Raw genomic sequence first — 15,755 nt, 5'->3', positions numbered from 1 at the left:
AAGCCACATAACCGCTCATCTGAAAGCGATCAGCCTAAAGGCTGCAGAGAATTTAGATGGGGGATGAATCACTTATCAATTGAGGTTTGTCATATAGAGCCATGAGCTGGAATAATAGCATTGTATCATACGAACTAATGGGGAGGTCAAAGGTTGTCTCAGCCTCAAAAGATGCCATTCGAGCTGAACAAACAGGCATGCACACACTTGATTAACCTTTTCTGCATTCTAGACTTTTCCTTTATCTCATCATTTTCGTTAACCTGCACTGGATGATAGAATCTATTTATAGAATACTTGCTACCTGTCAATTATATAACTGCAACCATTTGAATAGCGCTCCAGCCAATCTATTTAAAGCACATCAATTCATTTCCCCCCCCTCTGTAAAATACTCCAAGAGGAGGGCGTTGAGTCTAACAGCTCCCTGCTGTATTATTAGACTACACATTTGGAATGCTAAATACCGGAAATCGTCTTTTGAAACGCGTGCATTTATGTATTTTTTGTGTGTGTCGATTATTTATTATTTCCATCTATTACAATACAATACAATATTACAATTTTTACATTGTATTTAAAAATACAAATATGTCTTCAGATACCAAACAAAAGGCGCAGTTATGAAGCTTCATATATGACGACGCTCTTATTTTGTCAAGCTTTCCCGGATGTGTAGTTGCGTTTTCTTTAAAGCTTGACCCAACTCCCCTTTCGCTGTATTGCACCTCCACATCATGCAAATTAAGAAGAGCCAAGGCGTCGCAGAGTTGTTAACGCTTTACAACGCACGGCGCTGCGAGGACAGAAGGTTACAGATCACACCTTTGTTATTGTGGTGTCTGCCTGTGCAGTAAAAACAACAAATAAATCTGACGTTTTATTGCAAGGCACCCGACTTTTTTCCCCCTTCCCAATTCCTTTAAACTGGGAATTTAAACCCAATCATTCTGGGGAAGGTGGCGGAGGACCAGTGTTGCTCATCTAGCCGGTATCAGAGGGGAAAGGATTTTTTTCCCACGCGTGTGACAGCGTGTCAGTGACCGGGACAAGCGGAGACTTGACTCTTTCTCGAGGAAGAAGTTCACCCTCGGCGCTGAGAGACTTGCGCACCGATGGAGTAATCTACCGCGCGCTGTTATTTGGAATAGCTTTTTCACCATCACTTTTTATTGGTAAGAACTCAATGTCGTTCAATTTTTCCCACATTATAGCTTGAACTTGACAGCTAACCTTGAGCCCACCTGGATGTTTGCCCCGTGACACAATTGACGGCGGCACACTCCAGACTCATGCTGCGCCCTTCCATTAGTCTTACAGTATCTAAATTAATGTATTTGATTTTCTCACGTAACTGTTTATTATGGGCGTGTTAGGTTTGCAGAAGGTTGTTTGAGTGAACCAGTTGTTTTCCAGGTACATTATAATCGGTATAAAGAACCAATCGGAAAGCAGCAACGGTGTTTAGTTAGGAACAAACGCTTTACGGTGTACCCCGCCCACTGCCCAAAGTATGGATCAGCGACTACTGTACTTTCAAAATAACCGAGTCCAACCAGCATTTTTGACACCAGTTTCACAATTGCTCTTTTTTAGAAACTAAATGCAATGTCTGGGTCCAACACTCTTTAACATTGCTTGATTGGGATTTGTTAGGTTATTTTATTATCCAAAGCATTAATACAGCCATTAGTGCTTATTTTATTTCAGTATTAGTTTATTGGCTTAGCACGGTCGATATATTTCTGAAGTTCTGGGTTTGTATCTCGGTTCCAGCCTTCCTGTGAAAAGTTTGTATGTTCTCTGCTTTTGCGTGGGTTTTCATTAAATAAAGGGACTTCCTCTTGCTTTCCAAGAACATGCCTGATAGTTTCACTGAAAACCCTAAATTCTCAAGTGTGAAATGGAGTCTAAAAGTGTGTTTTCCAATATGTGGCTTGTGACTGACTGGCAAACTTTGGGCCAAATTTGAACCGAAAGGATAAATGCTATAGAAACTGGATGGCTGAATGGTTAGCTGGTCGGTTTATCGTGATTCCGATAAACCGACCAGCTAACCATTCAGCCATCCAGTTTCTATAGCATTTATCCTTTCGGTTCAAATCTGGCAATTCTGTGTGCCTTTTGTCAGAAGTAAGCGGAAATAGGTTCTAACTCTTACATGGATATGCAGTTACAGAAATTGAAGGGATATAAATTGCAAATTCAGAATTTGCACCAATCTTGATCCAGGCATTGTAAGGAACCTCACGAATAGGGATGGGTATGCTTAAGATTTTAACAATACTACTTCTCTTAGCAATACTGCTTATTGATCAGTTCCTTTAACGGCATTTCTATTAAGAAAAAAAAAATATCAACACTGTTTTTATGCAGATAAATGAACTTGTCCCACAACATCTATTAAAAAAACACATAAAGCAATAACTTACAGAAAAAAAAACGTTGAATAAATCACAATTCTGAGGTTTAACATTACAAAAACAATTATTTAGTGTACAGAAATACAGAACATGCAGTTGGACAGCAAAAAGCTCATATGTGAGATGGGATGCAAATTTTCTAGATGTTCGTTGAGCTTGCTTGTTTTTCTCCACACTTTTTTTTAATGATTCATTGCAACATGTTTGGCAACATGCATCGTCACCATCAACCTTTGAGAAATGTAACCACACTTTCGACCGTTTCAATCTCTCCCCATGATTGTCTATCACAAGACGCTTTGACATTGCAGCCATCGCAATGTGCTAAATGTGTGAAATTCGTGGGTAAGCTACTTATTTATATCCTCCATTGAAAACCTATGCTCTTGCCCGATGTCCATGAGTAATGGAGTTGGCAAAAAAGTAATGATGACGTTATCGCTCTGTGCCTCTCCAGGCATCATCATCCATCCCTCCATCCATTTTCTCTACCGCTTTATCCCACGGTAGTCGCGGGCGTGCTGGAGCCTATCCCAGTGGTCATCGGGCAGTAGGCGGGGGACACCCTGAACCGGTTGCCAGCCAATCGCAGGGCACACAGTGACGAACAACCATCCGCACTCGCACTCACACCTAGGGGCAATTTGGAGTGCTCAATCGGCCTACCAAGCATGTTTTTGGGAAGTGGGAGGAAACCGGAGTGCCTGGAAAAAAAAACACGCGGGCATGGGGAGAACATGCAAACTCCACACAGGGAGGGCCGGAGGTGGAATAGAACCCGCACCCTGACTGTGAGGTGTAGAGTGAAACGTTCAAATGCTATCCACAGCAACCAAGCTAACGCAAAGTAAAGGACGCTAGCTTCGCGTGCCTGAGTGTACGTCAGTAAATCCTCACTTCTTATAGCCTTCAAAACTGGTGACTTGGCCACCTGTGCCCCTAAACCAGTGACGTACTGGCGGCACCAATTCGAACTCAGGTAGATGGGGCTGGGACAGTGGAGTCGCCACCACCATTATACCAATCGTGATTATGTGTTTCCATGTAGTCTGGAAAGAAAAGAAGCAAAAAGTGTGAGTGAAGAAATATTGTGAGTCAACAGTATTATGTAGATTAGCTGACTTGTGATGTCACAATACAGGGAAAAGAAATCTGATAAAATTACTTGGATGAGTAATTTCACACCTCATGGATGTTTAGGCATTCCAGATTCTCTACTTTCTGCATAAATGCCATTACAAAAGTCATATTTTCATAAATTGAGGGAATAAAATGTAGGCATCCATTAATCTAAAGAGTCTCCACTTTCTGCATAAATGCCATTAAAAAAATCATATTTACATAAATTGAGGGAACAAAATTTAGGCATCCATTCATCTAAAAATCGGTGGTTCTGCCATGCTAGTTATCCATACATTTTCCGTAATGCTTATTCGGGTTGCGTGTGAAATGGAGTTCATGCCATCCGACTTTGTGCGAGAGGCAGGGTACGCACAGCCAAACGCAGGCACAATATTGACAAATAAGCATTCACACCCACATTTACACATAAACAATGGACAATTTAGTGTTTTCAATACACCTACGTAACAGGCATGTTTTTGGAAAGAAGCCAGACTAAATGAGTATGGGGAGTACCTCTTAGTTATATTACCATGAGCAAATAACCACAAAAGATTATACAACAGCCCCTGAGGTTTACATTGGGTTACCAAATGGCGCAACAGTGGTCGCCAAAGAAAGAAACACGCATCGGCCTGGCGAAATGTGCTGTGGCAAAAGGAAAAGTGAATATTCCTTAGTTGAAGGAAGTATCATTAAATCAGGGTTACATTGGAGTGAATCTCTCTTGCTCTTACGCATTTGAGGGCATAGTAGTGGTGTTGACCCTGCAGGGTGAGCCACATCACTTCCATTACTACGGATGAAAAAGGGACCCTCACTTCCTCAGTAATTGGCTCCCGGGATCACTGCACGGCACAATTGCATGCGACCAGAGTGTGCACGTGTGCATAAAAAAGGCACAAAAATACAGTCACATTTCTGCACAGTCAAGCAGAGGAGATGTTTGTGTGTGTCACTGAAATGAAACCGCGCCTGGCTGCATGCAACAAGTTACACTCTCTTTGACTCCCTTCTCGTTTGTGCCTGCGAGCAAAAGCAGTTGGACTTGATGTAATAGTGGCCACACGCGACCATTGGCTTCTGACCTCCGAGGGACTCGGTCGAAGGACGACTGCTCTTCAGGCAGGAATTGTTTTGCAGCGACACGTGCCTGTATAATCGCCAGAGAGATGAATAACACAGATAGAAAAAAAGAAAAAAAAAGCTGCTTGCAGAGGATTCTGTGCTTTGGCTGTCACAATGGAAGGTTGCAGTCACGAAACAACCATTTCATTAATATTCAATTATTATTTTTCAGCAGTTGAAGAATGCAGTTAGTTCCAAGTAATTGTATCTGTGGTTTGTAGAGAGGTTGATTAGACGATTACGCATTATTTTTAGCTTGTGACTGTTCAATAAATGCAGCCTCACATTTAAAGCCATCCAAAAACAGATAGTGAGAGCATTGAGAGTATTGATTTCATGTCTTGACTTTATTTTTTTGACATGCTAGAACATGCTGAAGAGCTTTTTAACTTACATTCTTACTGAACACTGTTCTTTGGGTAGAACGTGCAGGCCAACAGAGTCTCGTCATTTTGTTAATTCATGCAATGCCTGAGGGGGGTAAACATGCCGTGAACAGCGCTATTCCTAACCTGTATTAAAGCTGCTACTGCTGCTGCTGTTGCTTTTGTCACTACAAGGGCAGAGACTGATACTGACCACCATAACTTGTGTTGAATATATGCACGGTTGGGAATGATTATTATTTTGCATGCTGCAATATTGCATATTTTCATTTAGTCAGTTTCATACCCTTAATGGATGTTTTCCAAGAAACCTGCAGTATTTGTTTTATTTATTGTGTCATAACTCATCTCACATGCATGAATCATGGAAACGTAGAATAAATAAACTGTTTTTGGTCAAGGAGGAAATAAATTATCTACCTGAGCCAACTTAAACATCACAAAATGCAATCAGATTGGGAGTCTAAGACTATCTTCAATATTGAAGAGGAGGGGCTCCAAAGAGATATTTTTTCACTGTGCCTCAAATTCCTGACAGCACCAGACCCTTTGTCGTTTGTGGTGTGTTTTATTGACATATTTTGCAGTCCTGTTTTTATTGCTCCTGGAAGGAAAAAAACAGGATAGACAGGCTTGTCATTGGACAGCAACAATATTGTCAACTGTCTCCACACAAAGTAAATTATTGATCAAAAGTGGTGCTAAACCACTAAATTTTAATTATTTACTCCTACCAGGCCCGTTTTTGTTCCATCATCACAGCGACCTTGTGATTATATTAAGTCAATCAAACACTGTTGGATAAATTTAGTGGAAGAACTTCAGAAGCGTCAACCTAAAAAAAGGAGAGTAGAAGCTGGTTCATATAATTGACGTTTTTACTGCCACACCCAGTTCCCATATTTCGATACTTATGTCAGCATAATATAGTAAAATCTTTTATAATCTCTTACTGCGCAAGTATCGCCTCGTTTGAGAGAGGTTTGAGAGAGCAGCAACACCTATTTATGGAGGAAATCATAAGACGATCATTGCCAGTACCCTGTGGCCTTTCTCGCTGACTGCGGTTGCCATGTTGAATCGAGCAATTCAAGTAGTGAAGAACAGATGAAGCCTGAAGGAATTTTAAGTCCGTCATGTAGAATATTGCACAGAGGTGGAACGTGACGCTCCTTTTGAAATAGTACGCTCTTCATGCAATTAGAAACAAAAGTCAACCAAAAGGCAAATGTAAACGCGGCGCTCAGTAATTGAATGAGGACATTTCTCAGGATGAAATCATTCCCACGTGTTTAAAATTCTGCACCGTTTTTCAGCTCTTTTTTGTTGAACCTACTTCGAAAGTCCATTCTATTTTGAAACGTTTGTAAAAAAAAGTGTACTTCCTCAACATTGCTGCTGTCACAATAAATTCAAGATTCAAGATTCAAGAGTTTTCACCATGAATGCAGATATTGTAACTTGTTAATGAGGGTGAAGCCCATGAATAAAATGTGAAGAAATGACTGTGCAGATTTTGGTGATGACCTATAAAACAAGCAAATTCCAGAGTCATGACTATGTTCTCAAAATGTATACAGACAGTTCTTTTGATTGACATTATGATTCAAAATCCAAAGATTGTGGCTCACAGACCAACTAAAATTGAGAACCGGAATTGGGCTTCACAGTTTGCTGAATTTTATTGTATTCCAATAATAACTGCTGAGTGGAACACTGCATGATGCCAATTCTAATTATATGCTTATAACTCTGCACTCTCTAAATTCAGATTCGTGTATTGAGTTGATTCCCTGCAAAGTGTGAGACTGACGATAAAAATAACACCAACACGTGGGGCATTCTGTTCACGAGGCATACAAATTAAACGGAAAACTCTGTCAGTAAAAATCACATGCTTGGCGGTGCCCCCTTTTCAATGTAACAATGAGCAGTTGTGCGTTGCAGAGGTTTGTCAACGTCAGAACTACACTAACATTTGTCTTAAGATGAGGTTTCACAATGTTCGCAGAATGCTTCAACAAGCAAATAGGAGTCAAAAATTAATTAAAGCGATGCATATTTGAATGGTGTATGTAGAGCAGGGAGACTACTGCTGAAAGATGTTTTATCTCACGCTCTTGTGACGTGTGCCATGCAACTCTGAGCTTCTTGACGAGACAAAGAATCTTGACAGTCTGTTTAAAATGCAGGTACAAATACATGTGAGACTAATGTTCTTCTATATTTGGCTTCTGCTAACAATATTCACCATCAGATATTGCTGTATGATAGTCTGGTTTTTATTTCGAGTTAAGAAGAACATCTTGGATATGAGAACCACGGATAAAATATTAAAAGGAAATTGCCATACTGCTTCGATGTCAGACTCTGTTTATGTGTGCATATGCAACAACAGCTTGTCTACTTAGGTTTTATATGGAACTGACTTTGAAATACCAAGCCAAAGAATCCGTCTTTTAACGTCACTAGGTTTTTGCTTCAAAGTAAGAATTCTGTTCTAGAACATGGCACTAGCGGAACGACAATAGAGTGGGTGGTTCAACAGAGAAGCAAATATAAACTGGTGTGACTGGGGAGTGGAAAATTTGTAAAATGTCCATTTGTACCATCAGCATGTGATACTGCTGCGAGCGTAAACAAATGGGTGAAAAACTGTGGAAATTTACAGTTAAAAAATGCTTGATGGTGTGTTGACTTGACAACTTGTCACAGATTGGTTGTTAGTTCTGTTCTTTGAGTCTTTTAACATCTATTCTGGCATTTATTACTTTCGTAACCCAAAGCCGCAACTTGGACCAGGGTCCAAATTAATATTGCAGTTCCCCAATTAAGTATTCAAATTTGTGTCACTGAGAAGTAAAGAAGCAGATCAAAAGCAGAAGGTGCAATGGATGGACCTTTGTACAAGATTTGCATTGACCAATGGTATAGTGGTCCCGGGAGAACTGGGAATTACTGAACCGTGTGCATCAGGTGGGATTAAGGAATGGGAATACGTAATGCTGACTGAAAAAGACCCTGCGTGAACCCCTAACAACACCACTGGCTGGCATTGACAGATTAGTCAATTTGTCAGTTACATTTTCACTATTATACAATTATACATAGAAATATGGCAAAAAAAATAAAAATGCACATCTTGTATAAATGTTTACCGGAACCTAGGGGTTGTGGAAAATGTTTACTTTCATTCCAATATGATATTTAATGATTTATTTTAAAAATGTATATATAGTAAGCTTTTTAACATACTTTAAATGACATAACTCCCGAAACTAAGGACCTATTAGTTTGTTCCACACCACAGGTGTCTTTGGCGTGCCGGACGTCCGGGTTACTTCCTTGTTTATATTCTCAGAGCCTCTGGGATTTTTAGTACCGGTAAAAACACTTTCCTGTCATTTTGTAATATAACTCGCACATGTCTGTAATTACAATAATTGTAATAACACACATTACAATATAATTCCTTTGACTAAGGAACTGCTTCCATCCTCGGAAGTATCAGTGTCATCATCGCATGTACAGTAGAGAAAGGCAGGCATGTCTGATTAACCATACTTAAGATAACTTGATGCCCACATTCAAGGGGATGCCAGAGCCATTGTCTATGTGGGCCAATCCCCCCCCAACCCAATCCCCCATACACTCTGCATGCCCCGGTGGTGAAACACGTTTCATCGTTTTAGTTAAACTGTAACCGACTGACAAGGTTATTCATTCAGTTGTCTGCTTACATTACAGTCCTGTTTAATTTCCGGGGCTTGGTGTTTCATTTATGTTGATCTGAAAATATCCTCTTGTTAACAGTGCTCCACACAGCGCTTCAGTGTCTGAGTTGTGTCTGGAAAGTGACCTTGGAACTACATCAATTGTGGCACGAATGTTTGCATTGTGAGACGCAGAAAGCTGCTGAACAAGGAAAGCGAAAGCGGAGCTCTTTATACCGCGTCTAAATGCTGGCAAGGCTGAAGAATAGTGAACCCCTGCTTTTTCGCAATTCTTCCTTCCCGCCACCACTATAGCGTGTATTTTTAAGTATTCAGTACTGGTATTCAGACCAGAAAAGTCTTTTGGTCTGCTTGTTTGGTCTGGATCAAAAGTGGAGGAAAACATGCGAGTCCTACACGCTGCATTCCTACTCTGCATATTTGCATATTCGGATCTATGCACCTGGAGCAAACCGCACCAGAGTTCATTTTGAAGCGAACTGAGACCACTTTAAAAAGTGGGTCTCGGAGAACTGTGAAACTTCCTTTTGTTTCCACTGGATGATGTTGTACAAGTGTCCCACTGGTTGACGAGAGAGTAAGAACCGGCACAATATTACCCAAAGGGTGTTTTAATGAGTTTAGTGGTTTCATTCAGGTAAATATGTTTAGTGCATTTGGGCTGGGTAAAATATCAACAAAAAAATTGCTCATGTTAGATTTGTATAATGTATCACAAGGTCCTCAAGTCCCCTCGACAAACCCCCACGACAATGGTACACGAGTTTTTAATATTTTTTTTTTTTATCTAAGATGGTTTGTGTTATCTATTAAGCTTGTCTTTCATGTTAAGCACACGCACACATACACGCACGCACGCACACACACACACAGACACACACACAAACTGGCGTAAGGCATTTTTGTTGAATTTAATATAACATTATGTTCAATACTTACACACACAGACATTAACCAAGTCTCACATCTTCGCAATTTCAAATACTAAGGAAGTACGGACAAACGATAATGTATTATTGAATGGGTCATAGGTTTCCTTACACAGTCGTGTGCCATGGAGTATTCCGGCTGCTGAGTTTTGTTAAAGAATGCATTCCTATAATAGTTATATACTCATGGGTCAAGATATAACACGGGCATTTAATAAGAGGTATTCACCCTTTGTTCTATTGTAACTTAAATCCAATTAATGGATACATTATGTCTATGTCGCACCAATTCAGATGCCATCATTTGTGTTGGTATCCATTCAGTCCTGCTGGGTAATAAGTGGTTAAAATGTTCTTACAAATGTGTTCTTGAGCTAAACATGGGATGACATTTGAATCAAGTAGCTCTGTGAGTCACATAGATGCATGGCATAGGCAGGGCTAAACACTGAGTCAAAAGAGAGACATATTTTCAAATGCAGCATTATCATTATCCCACTGTGAGTCACAGGAAAATATGCCATCTGTGTTTTCTCTCAGCCTTGAAATCAGCACTCGCTGTATATTTTTTTCTGTAAATTGTTAAAGTGTATTGAGTCCCCATTAGCCGCTAAATATCCATTGTACACCTTTGTAGACATTTTACCTTGCAACTGAATGTCGTTTTAGAATTCAAAACATGAAATTATTTCCTATTAATGTTGTTTTCTCTTCTCTGCTCCCCATCCACTTTTTGTTTTTACAGGTATCACAGACCATCATGTTGCCCTGCATCATTTTTGTCACCTTGTTTTTAAGGGCAGCCCAATCTCAAGATTCCCATCCCTTGAAGCCGTCGACTTTCATTAGCGAGTCTTGTGACTCCTTGTGCTCTTGTGAGACAAAGGACGGTATCTTCTATATCAACTGCGAGCAGAGAAACATCAGCGCAATCTCACAAATAAATGTTCTGTCAAATGTGCCCTTCCATTTGAACCTTTACAATAATGACTTGGTTGAGCTTCGTGCAGAAGAAATGGAAGTGCTCAAGAATGCCCTTTCTCTACATGTCGGCGGTAATAGCATACAAGAGCTGGAACCCGGAGTCTTCAGTGCCCTTGCTTCACTGAAAAAACTCCACATCAACAGAAATTTCCTGGTCACTCTCAAAGAGGACACTTTTCAAGGCCTGGGGAATTTGGAGTTTCTCCAAGCAGACACAAATTTCATTCGAGTCATTGAACCAGGGGCCTTCAACAAACTGATTCGCCTCAAGGTCCTAATCCTTAATGATAATTCCATTGAGTTTTTACCAAATAACATTTTTCGTTTTGTGCCTCTCACCCACCTGGACCTACGAGGCAATAAACTCCAGACGCTGCCTTACGTCGGGTTTTTAGAGCACATCGGCCGCATTATGGAACTACTCTTGGAGGACAATGACTGGGTGTGTGACTGTGATATATTGCATTTAAAAATCTGGATGGAGAATATGAGGGGCCAGTCTGCTATTGGGGAGGTGGTTTGCAGCACACCACACAACTTCAAGGGGAGCATCCTTGCTAAAGTCAAGCGAGAAGTTCTCTGTCCATCCCACGCCGATATCAATTTAGAAGAGCCCTCTAAGTCACTGGATATGGTTGTTACACCATCATCCAAAGGAGCACAGATTCCCAAGTTGACTGACGCCAAAGACGACGCCAAGCAACCCACACCATCTCACATTCCGAGTAGTCCTTGTGTAGAGCATTGTTCGTGTCACAATTACCCGGTGGCAGGGTTTTTGATGCATTGTCAAGACAGAGGAATTCAAAAGGTGTCAGATATCGGAGTACCTCCTCAAAGCCCGACAAAATTGGTCATGACGGGAAATATGATTCAGAAACTCTACAGGTATGACTTTGTCACACATGATGGCTTAGAATTGCTCAATCTGGCAAACAATAGAATTGATTACATTGACAATGAGACTTTCCTTAGCTTGAACAGTTTGAAAAAACTGCATTTGAATGGCAACCGAATTGACAAACTGCATTCCACCATGTTTGTGGGTCTCCACAATCTAGAGTATTTGTACCTGGAATATAACCTTATCAAGGACATTGCTCCGGGCACATTTAATCCCCTGCCAAACCTTAATCTGTTGTCATTAAACAACAACCTGCTCAGCTCTCTTCCGCCACAGATATTTCGCAATGCACCCCTCACCAAATTGAATCTGAGGAAAAATCTGTTTATGCACCTGCCAGTGAGCAATGTGCTTGATCAACTAGACTCATTAGAGCAGATTTATTTAGAGGACAACCCTTGGGACTGCAGCTGTGACTTGTTTAGCCTGAAACAGTGGGTGGAAAAACTGAGAAAAGACACAGTAGTGGGCTCTATTTTATGCCACACCCCAAAGAAAGTGATGCAGGCTGATCTGCGAAGCCTTCGTCACAAAGTGCTATGCACCGGTTTGGATACCCAGTCCTTGGTTACAGATGGAGAGGAAAGCGTGACCGCCACGCTGGGCCCCGATGGCACTGGCAGAGGCTTGCTCAACTCCCTCACAGACACCGTCCCACTCTCTGTGCTCATCCTTAGCCTTCTTGTTTTGGTCCTGATGATTATATTCTGCTCAGCTGGGCTGGTTGTGTTTATGGTGCACAGGCGCCGCCGCAGAGCAAAAAGAAAAGTAGCAGGAGATCATCCAAGAGAAAACAGCAGCAGCAGCCCAATCCATTTACATTATAGCATGTATGGGCAGAAAACAACACACCATACTCTGACACAAAGACCTGGGTCTGCCTCACTGTACGAAGAGAGATCGCACAGTCCCATCGTGCAGATATGTCGCAACCCCACCTACTGCTCTCAGCACAAAGATCACGATACCGATCTGGATTATGGCCTGGACCAATCCAGCTCAAAGAATCATGTCTGCCGAAGTATCATGGAGAAAGAGAACACCTCCCCACTTACAGGAAACCCGAGCTCCAAGTTCAAACCCATGGCAGGGGAATGCCCGGCTGAGTTTGTTACGCTTGGAGACCCCAACTCCTTGTATAGGAATATCATGGAGCGAGAGAAAGACTTGCAGCAGCTTGGAATAACCGAATACCTTCGAAAAAACATGGCCCATCTTCAGCCTGCTGTAGAAAGACAGGTCCCAGGGCACCAGCAGGAGTTAAAGTTAATGGAGACAATCATGTACTCCAGGCCGCGCAAGGTTATGCTCGAGCAAACTAAGAATGAGTACTTTGAACTCAAAGCCAATTTACATACTGAGCCAGACTACCTGGAAATTGTAGAGCACCAACCGGCATAAAACTGAGCTCCATCACAAATACAAACCCCATGTGACGTTTTGAAGCAAGTGCCTTGTCCTCTTTCCCTGCCTCTACTTTCCACAGTGTGAAATATCCGTAACGGGCACGTCACTTTGTCAAATTGTAGCACAGAATGTAACTGCGCAGATATTTTATCTATTGACAGCCATGTGATGTAGCCAGTTGAGGATGTGCTTTTTTCCGCCAAATGTTACATAAATAGGCTATGTTTTTTTATAACCCGTTCAGTATACCCGCTTTCCAGAGGACCCCAACCTCCCACCCCCTGCCCATCCCGTCAGGATAAAGCAGATGTTAAGATACAGTGAATTTGAATCACCACTTGACCTAGAATGGCTGTTTAATCACTCTATCCTCACTCCGGGTCTGACCTGATTACACCCTCTGTCAACATAAGCCAGCTGGATTGCTCGAACCGGAATGCTCATTGTGCTGTGGGCCAGGGGGTGTGGTGGGGTTTTCGGGTCAGAAACATAATAACTTTACATCCGAAATACTGAAGCCTGGGTACATTGTTTTTTCTTGTCTGCTCTCCTGTCCTATACACTGAACAAGTATCACAGAATATTTATTTATTTTTATACAAATGTGTGATAGCTCACATAGAGGAGGGTTTCTTTGTTAAATGCACAAAAAGAGCACTAAAGCTTTGTTTATGCTTGACACAAGTACATTCCGCACGGAAATGAGACGTGCGGAGTCTGGCTGGCACCACTTTAACAGCCTTTCATAATCCGCCTGGCTTGCCGCGGAGTGTAGTCGATATTCTTCGAGACAATAGGAAGCAGTGAAGAGCGTCATCTGCATATGAACAATACATCACCAAAGTAGAAGTAATAAATGATTATTTTTTTAATTCAATAAACAATAGTTAACAACACTTTGGGTTGAACAGTCAGCATGCATTTAACATCAATAAATAAAAAGCAAGGAATTGGGCAGTAGAAAACACTGTTGTTTACTAGAGCTACAACATTTTTTTTCCTCACGAGAGTTTACTTGTAGTTTAGAAATCTCGGCAGGTACGCGATGTAGAGATTTGGCCCATGTGGACGCCGTGCGAGGCGGTGTGGTTGCAGAAATGACGTCAACTTTTTTTCCGCGCGGAGCCGTGCAGACGTGCAAATGCATCAATCATAACCAAGCTTTAGAAATACTGTCTCTTACACAGTACTATTGTCTTGTAAGATGCATTGCACTAATCAGATGCCACAAGAAGGTGCATGACAATCAACTGAGTCCTGCTGTATTGTGTTTCTTCCTACGCCAAATATACAAACTGCTCAAATTTGTATGATCTGAACATATGTCGCAAACTGGACTGGTTTGGAATGTTGCATAAAAACACATCTCCCTTTTGCGACTCTCTTCTGTGACTCTAAGCAAAACTTTCAGCGACTGACTTTATTCAGGATTCCATGTAAGCACACACGCTGTAGCTTCTTTTTTTAACCTAACTTGATTTCATTATTTATTCTCTTCATCCTGTACATAGTCATGTTGCATTCTATATTTTGGTTTTGTGTGCCTTCAATGCTGTACAGACCATAAAACAAAGTTGTAACTAATGAACAGAGAAAATAAAGAGTACAACACAAATATGGACAAGTTAATGCGAGTTGAAGTATTGAGAATGGCCATCTCAGTCTATGCGTCCTTGGTCCCCATCTACCCCACCCCAATCAGCTTTGTACAATACAGGCTCATCCTTGTGCAGACAATAATTTTATTTCCCTCTTATTGTAGCCCTGCTTTCTGTGCAATGGCTCAAATCTAGTCCTTAATCACACAACAATGGCTGTGGGGGGTTGTAGCGAGCCAGCACAATTTCTACAACAATTGATGGTGCAGAAGCTCCTTGCGAGAGCACCACATGCACCCTCACAGCAGGGGACATCAAAACATATACGTACACATCACCAGCATACAAACACCACACCACCCGGGATCGATGTTTGTTTATGGATTTCACGTGCATTATGGAAAAGGCATGGATAATGCACTGTTGTGCCACACAAATGCTAAGAAATGACCAGACTAGTGTGCAGTGAGGTGGTAGGGAAAAAACTAAAGTATATGTAAGGGAGAAATTGGAGGTATAAGTCCATAGTGGTGCAACTGTATCCTTATGGGGCCTTGTAGATCAGGCTGTGTAAATCCTTTGCCTTAAAGTGGAATTTAGTTTTAAAGAATGTGATACAAAGGTTTAGAAAAGAACTGTCCTTTTGTTGATGTTTTATTCATATCCTGTAAATAAAATGTTTTTCCTTATGCTAATAACGATATGCATGGGCAAGTACCCTTACCAACTGTATTGCAAAGTATTCAGGACGACAGTCAATACCAGTACCCTTTCATGACCGTTTTACCATCAGGAACTAGAAAGTAGAAGAGTAGAAAATTGCCATTAGCTTTATGTAATTTCAAGAAAAATTGCTGTATTTTGATATATATATATATATATAGATAGATAGATAGATAGATAGATAGATAGATAGATAGATAGATAGATAGATAGATAGATAGATAGATAGATAGATAGATAGATAGATAGATAGATAGATAGATAGATAGATAGATAGATAGATAGATAGATAGATAGATAGATAGATAGATAGATAGATAGATAGATAGATAGATAGATGCATCAAAAGTACTAGTGGTATCAATGCTTGGTATCAGCATCGCTAACAAGTCAAGAATTGAGTACATACCTACTAAT

General features: G+C 41.0%; 1 protein-coding gene across 1 annotated transcript; it reads left to right on the top strand.

Annotated features, from left to right (window-relative positions):
* The first annotated feature begins 730 nt into the window (after positions 1-730).
* Positions 731-14,646, top strand: slitrk6 (SLIT and NTRK-like family, member 6). Its single transcript, XM_037239035.1, has 2 exons — positions 731-1,175; positions 10,468-14,646. The coding sequence occupies exon 2, from the start codon at positions 10,483-10,485 to the stop codon at positions 13,009-13,011; it is 2,529 nt and encodes an 842-aa protein (XP_037094930.1). The 5' UTR covers positions 731-1,175; positions 10,468-10,482; the 3' UTR covers positions 13,012-14,646.
* The last annotated feature ends 1,109 nt before the right edge of the window (positions 14,647-15,755 follow it).

This window comes from Syngnathus acus, chromosome 2, assembly GCF_901709675.1.
Source record: "Syngnathus acus chromosome 2, fSynAcu1.2, whole genome shotgun sequence".
Classification (NCBI taxonomy): domain Eukaryota; kingdom Metazoa; phylum Chordata; class Actinopteri; order Syngnathiformes; family Syngnathidae; genus Syngnathus; species Syngnathus acus.
The sequence above is the reverse complement of the archived record's forward strand: the minus strand, read 5'-3'. Positions and strand labels throughout refer to the sequence as shown.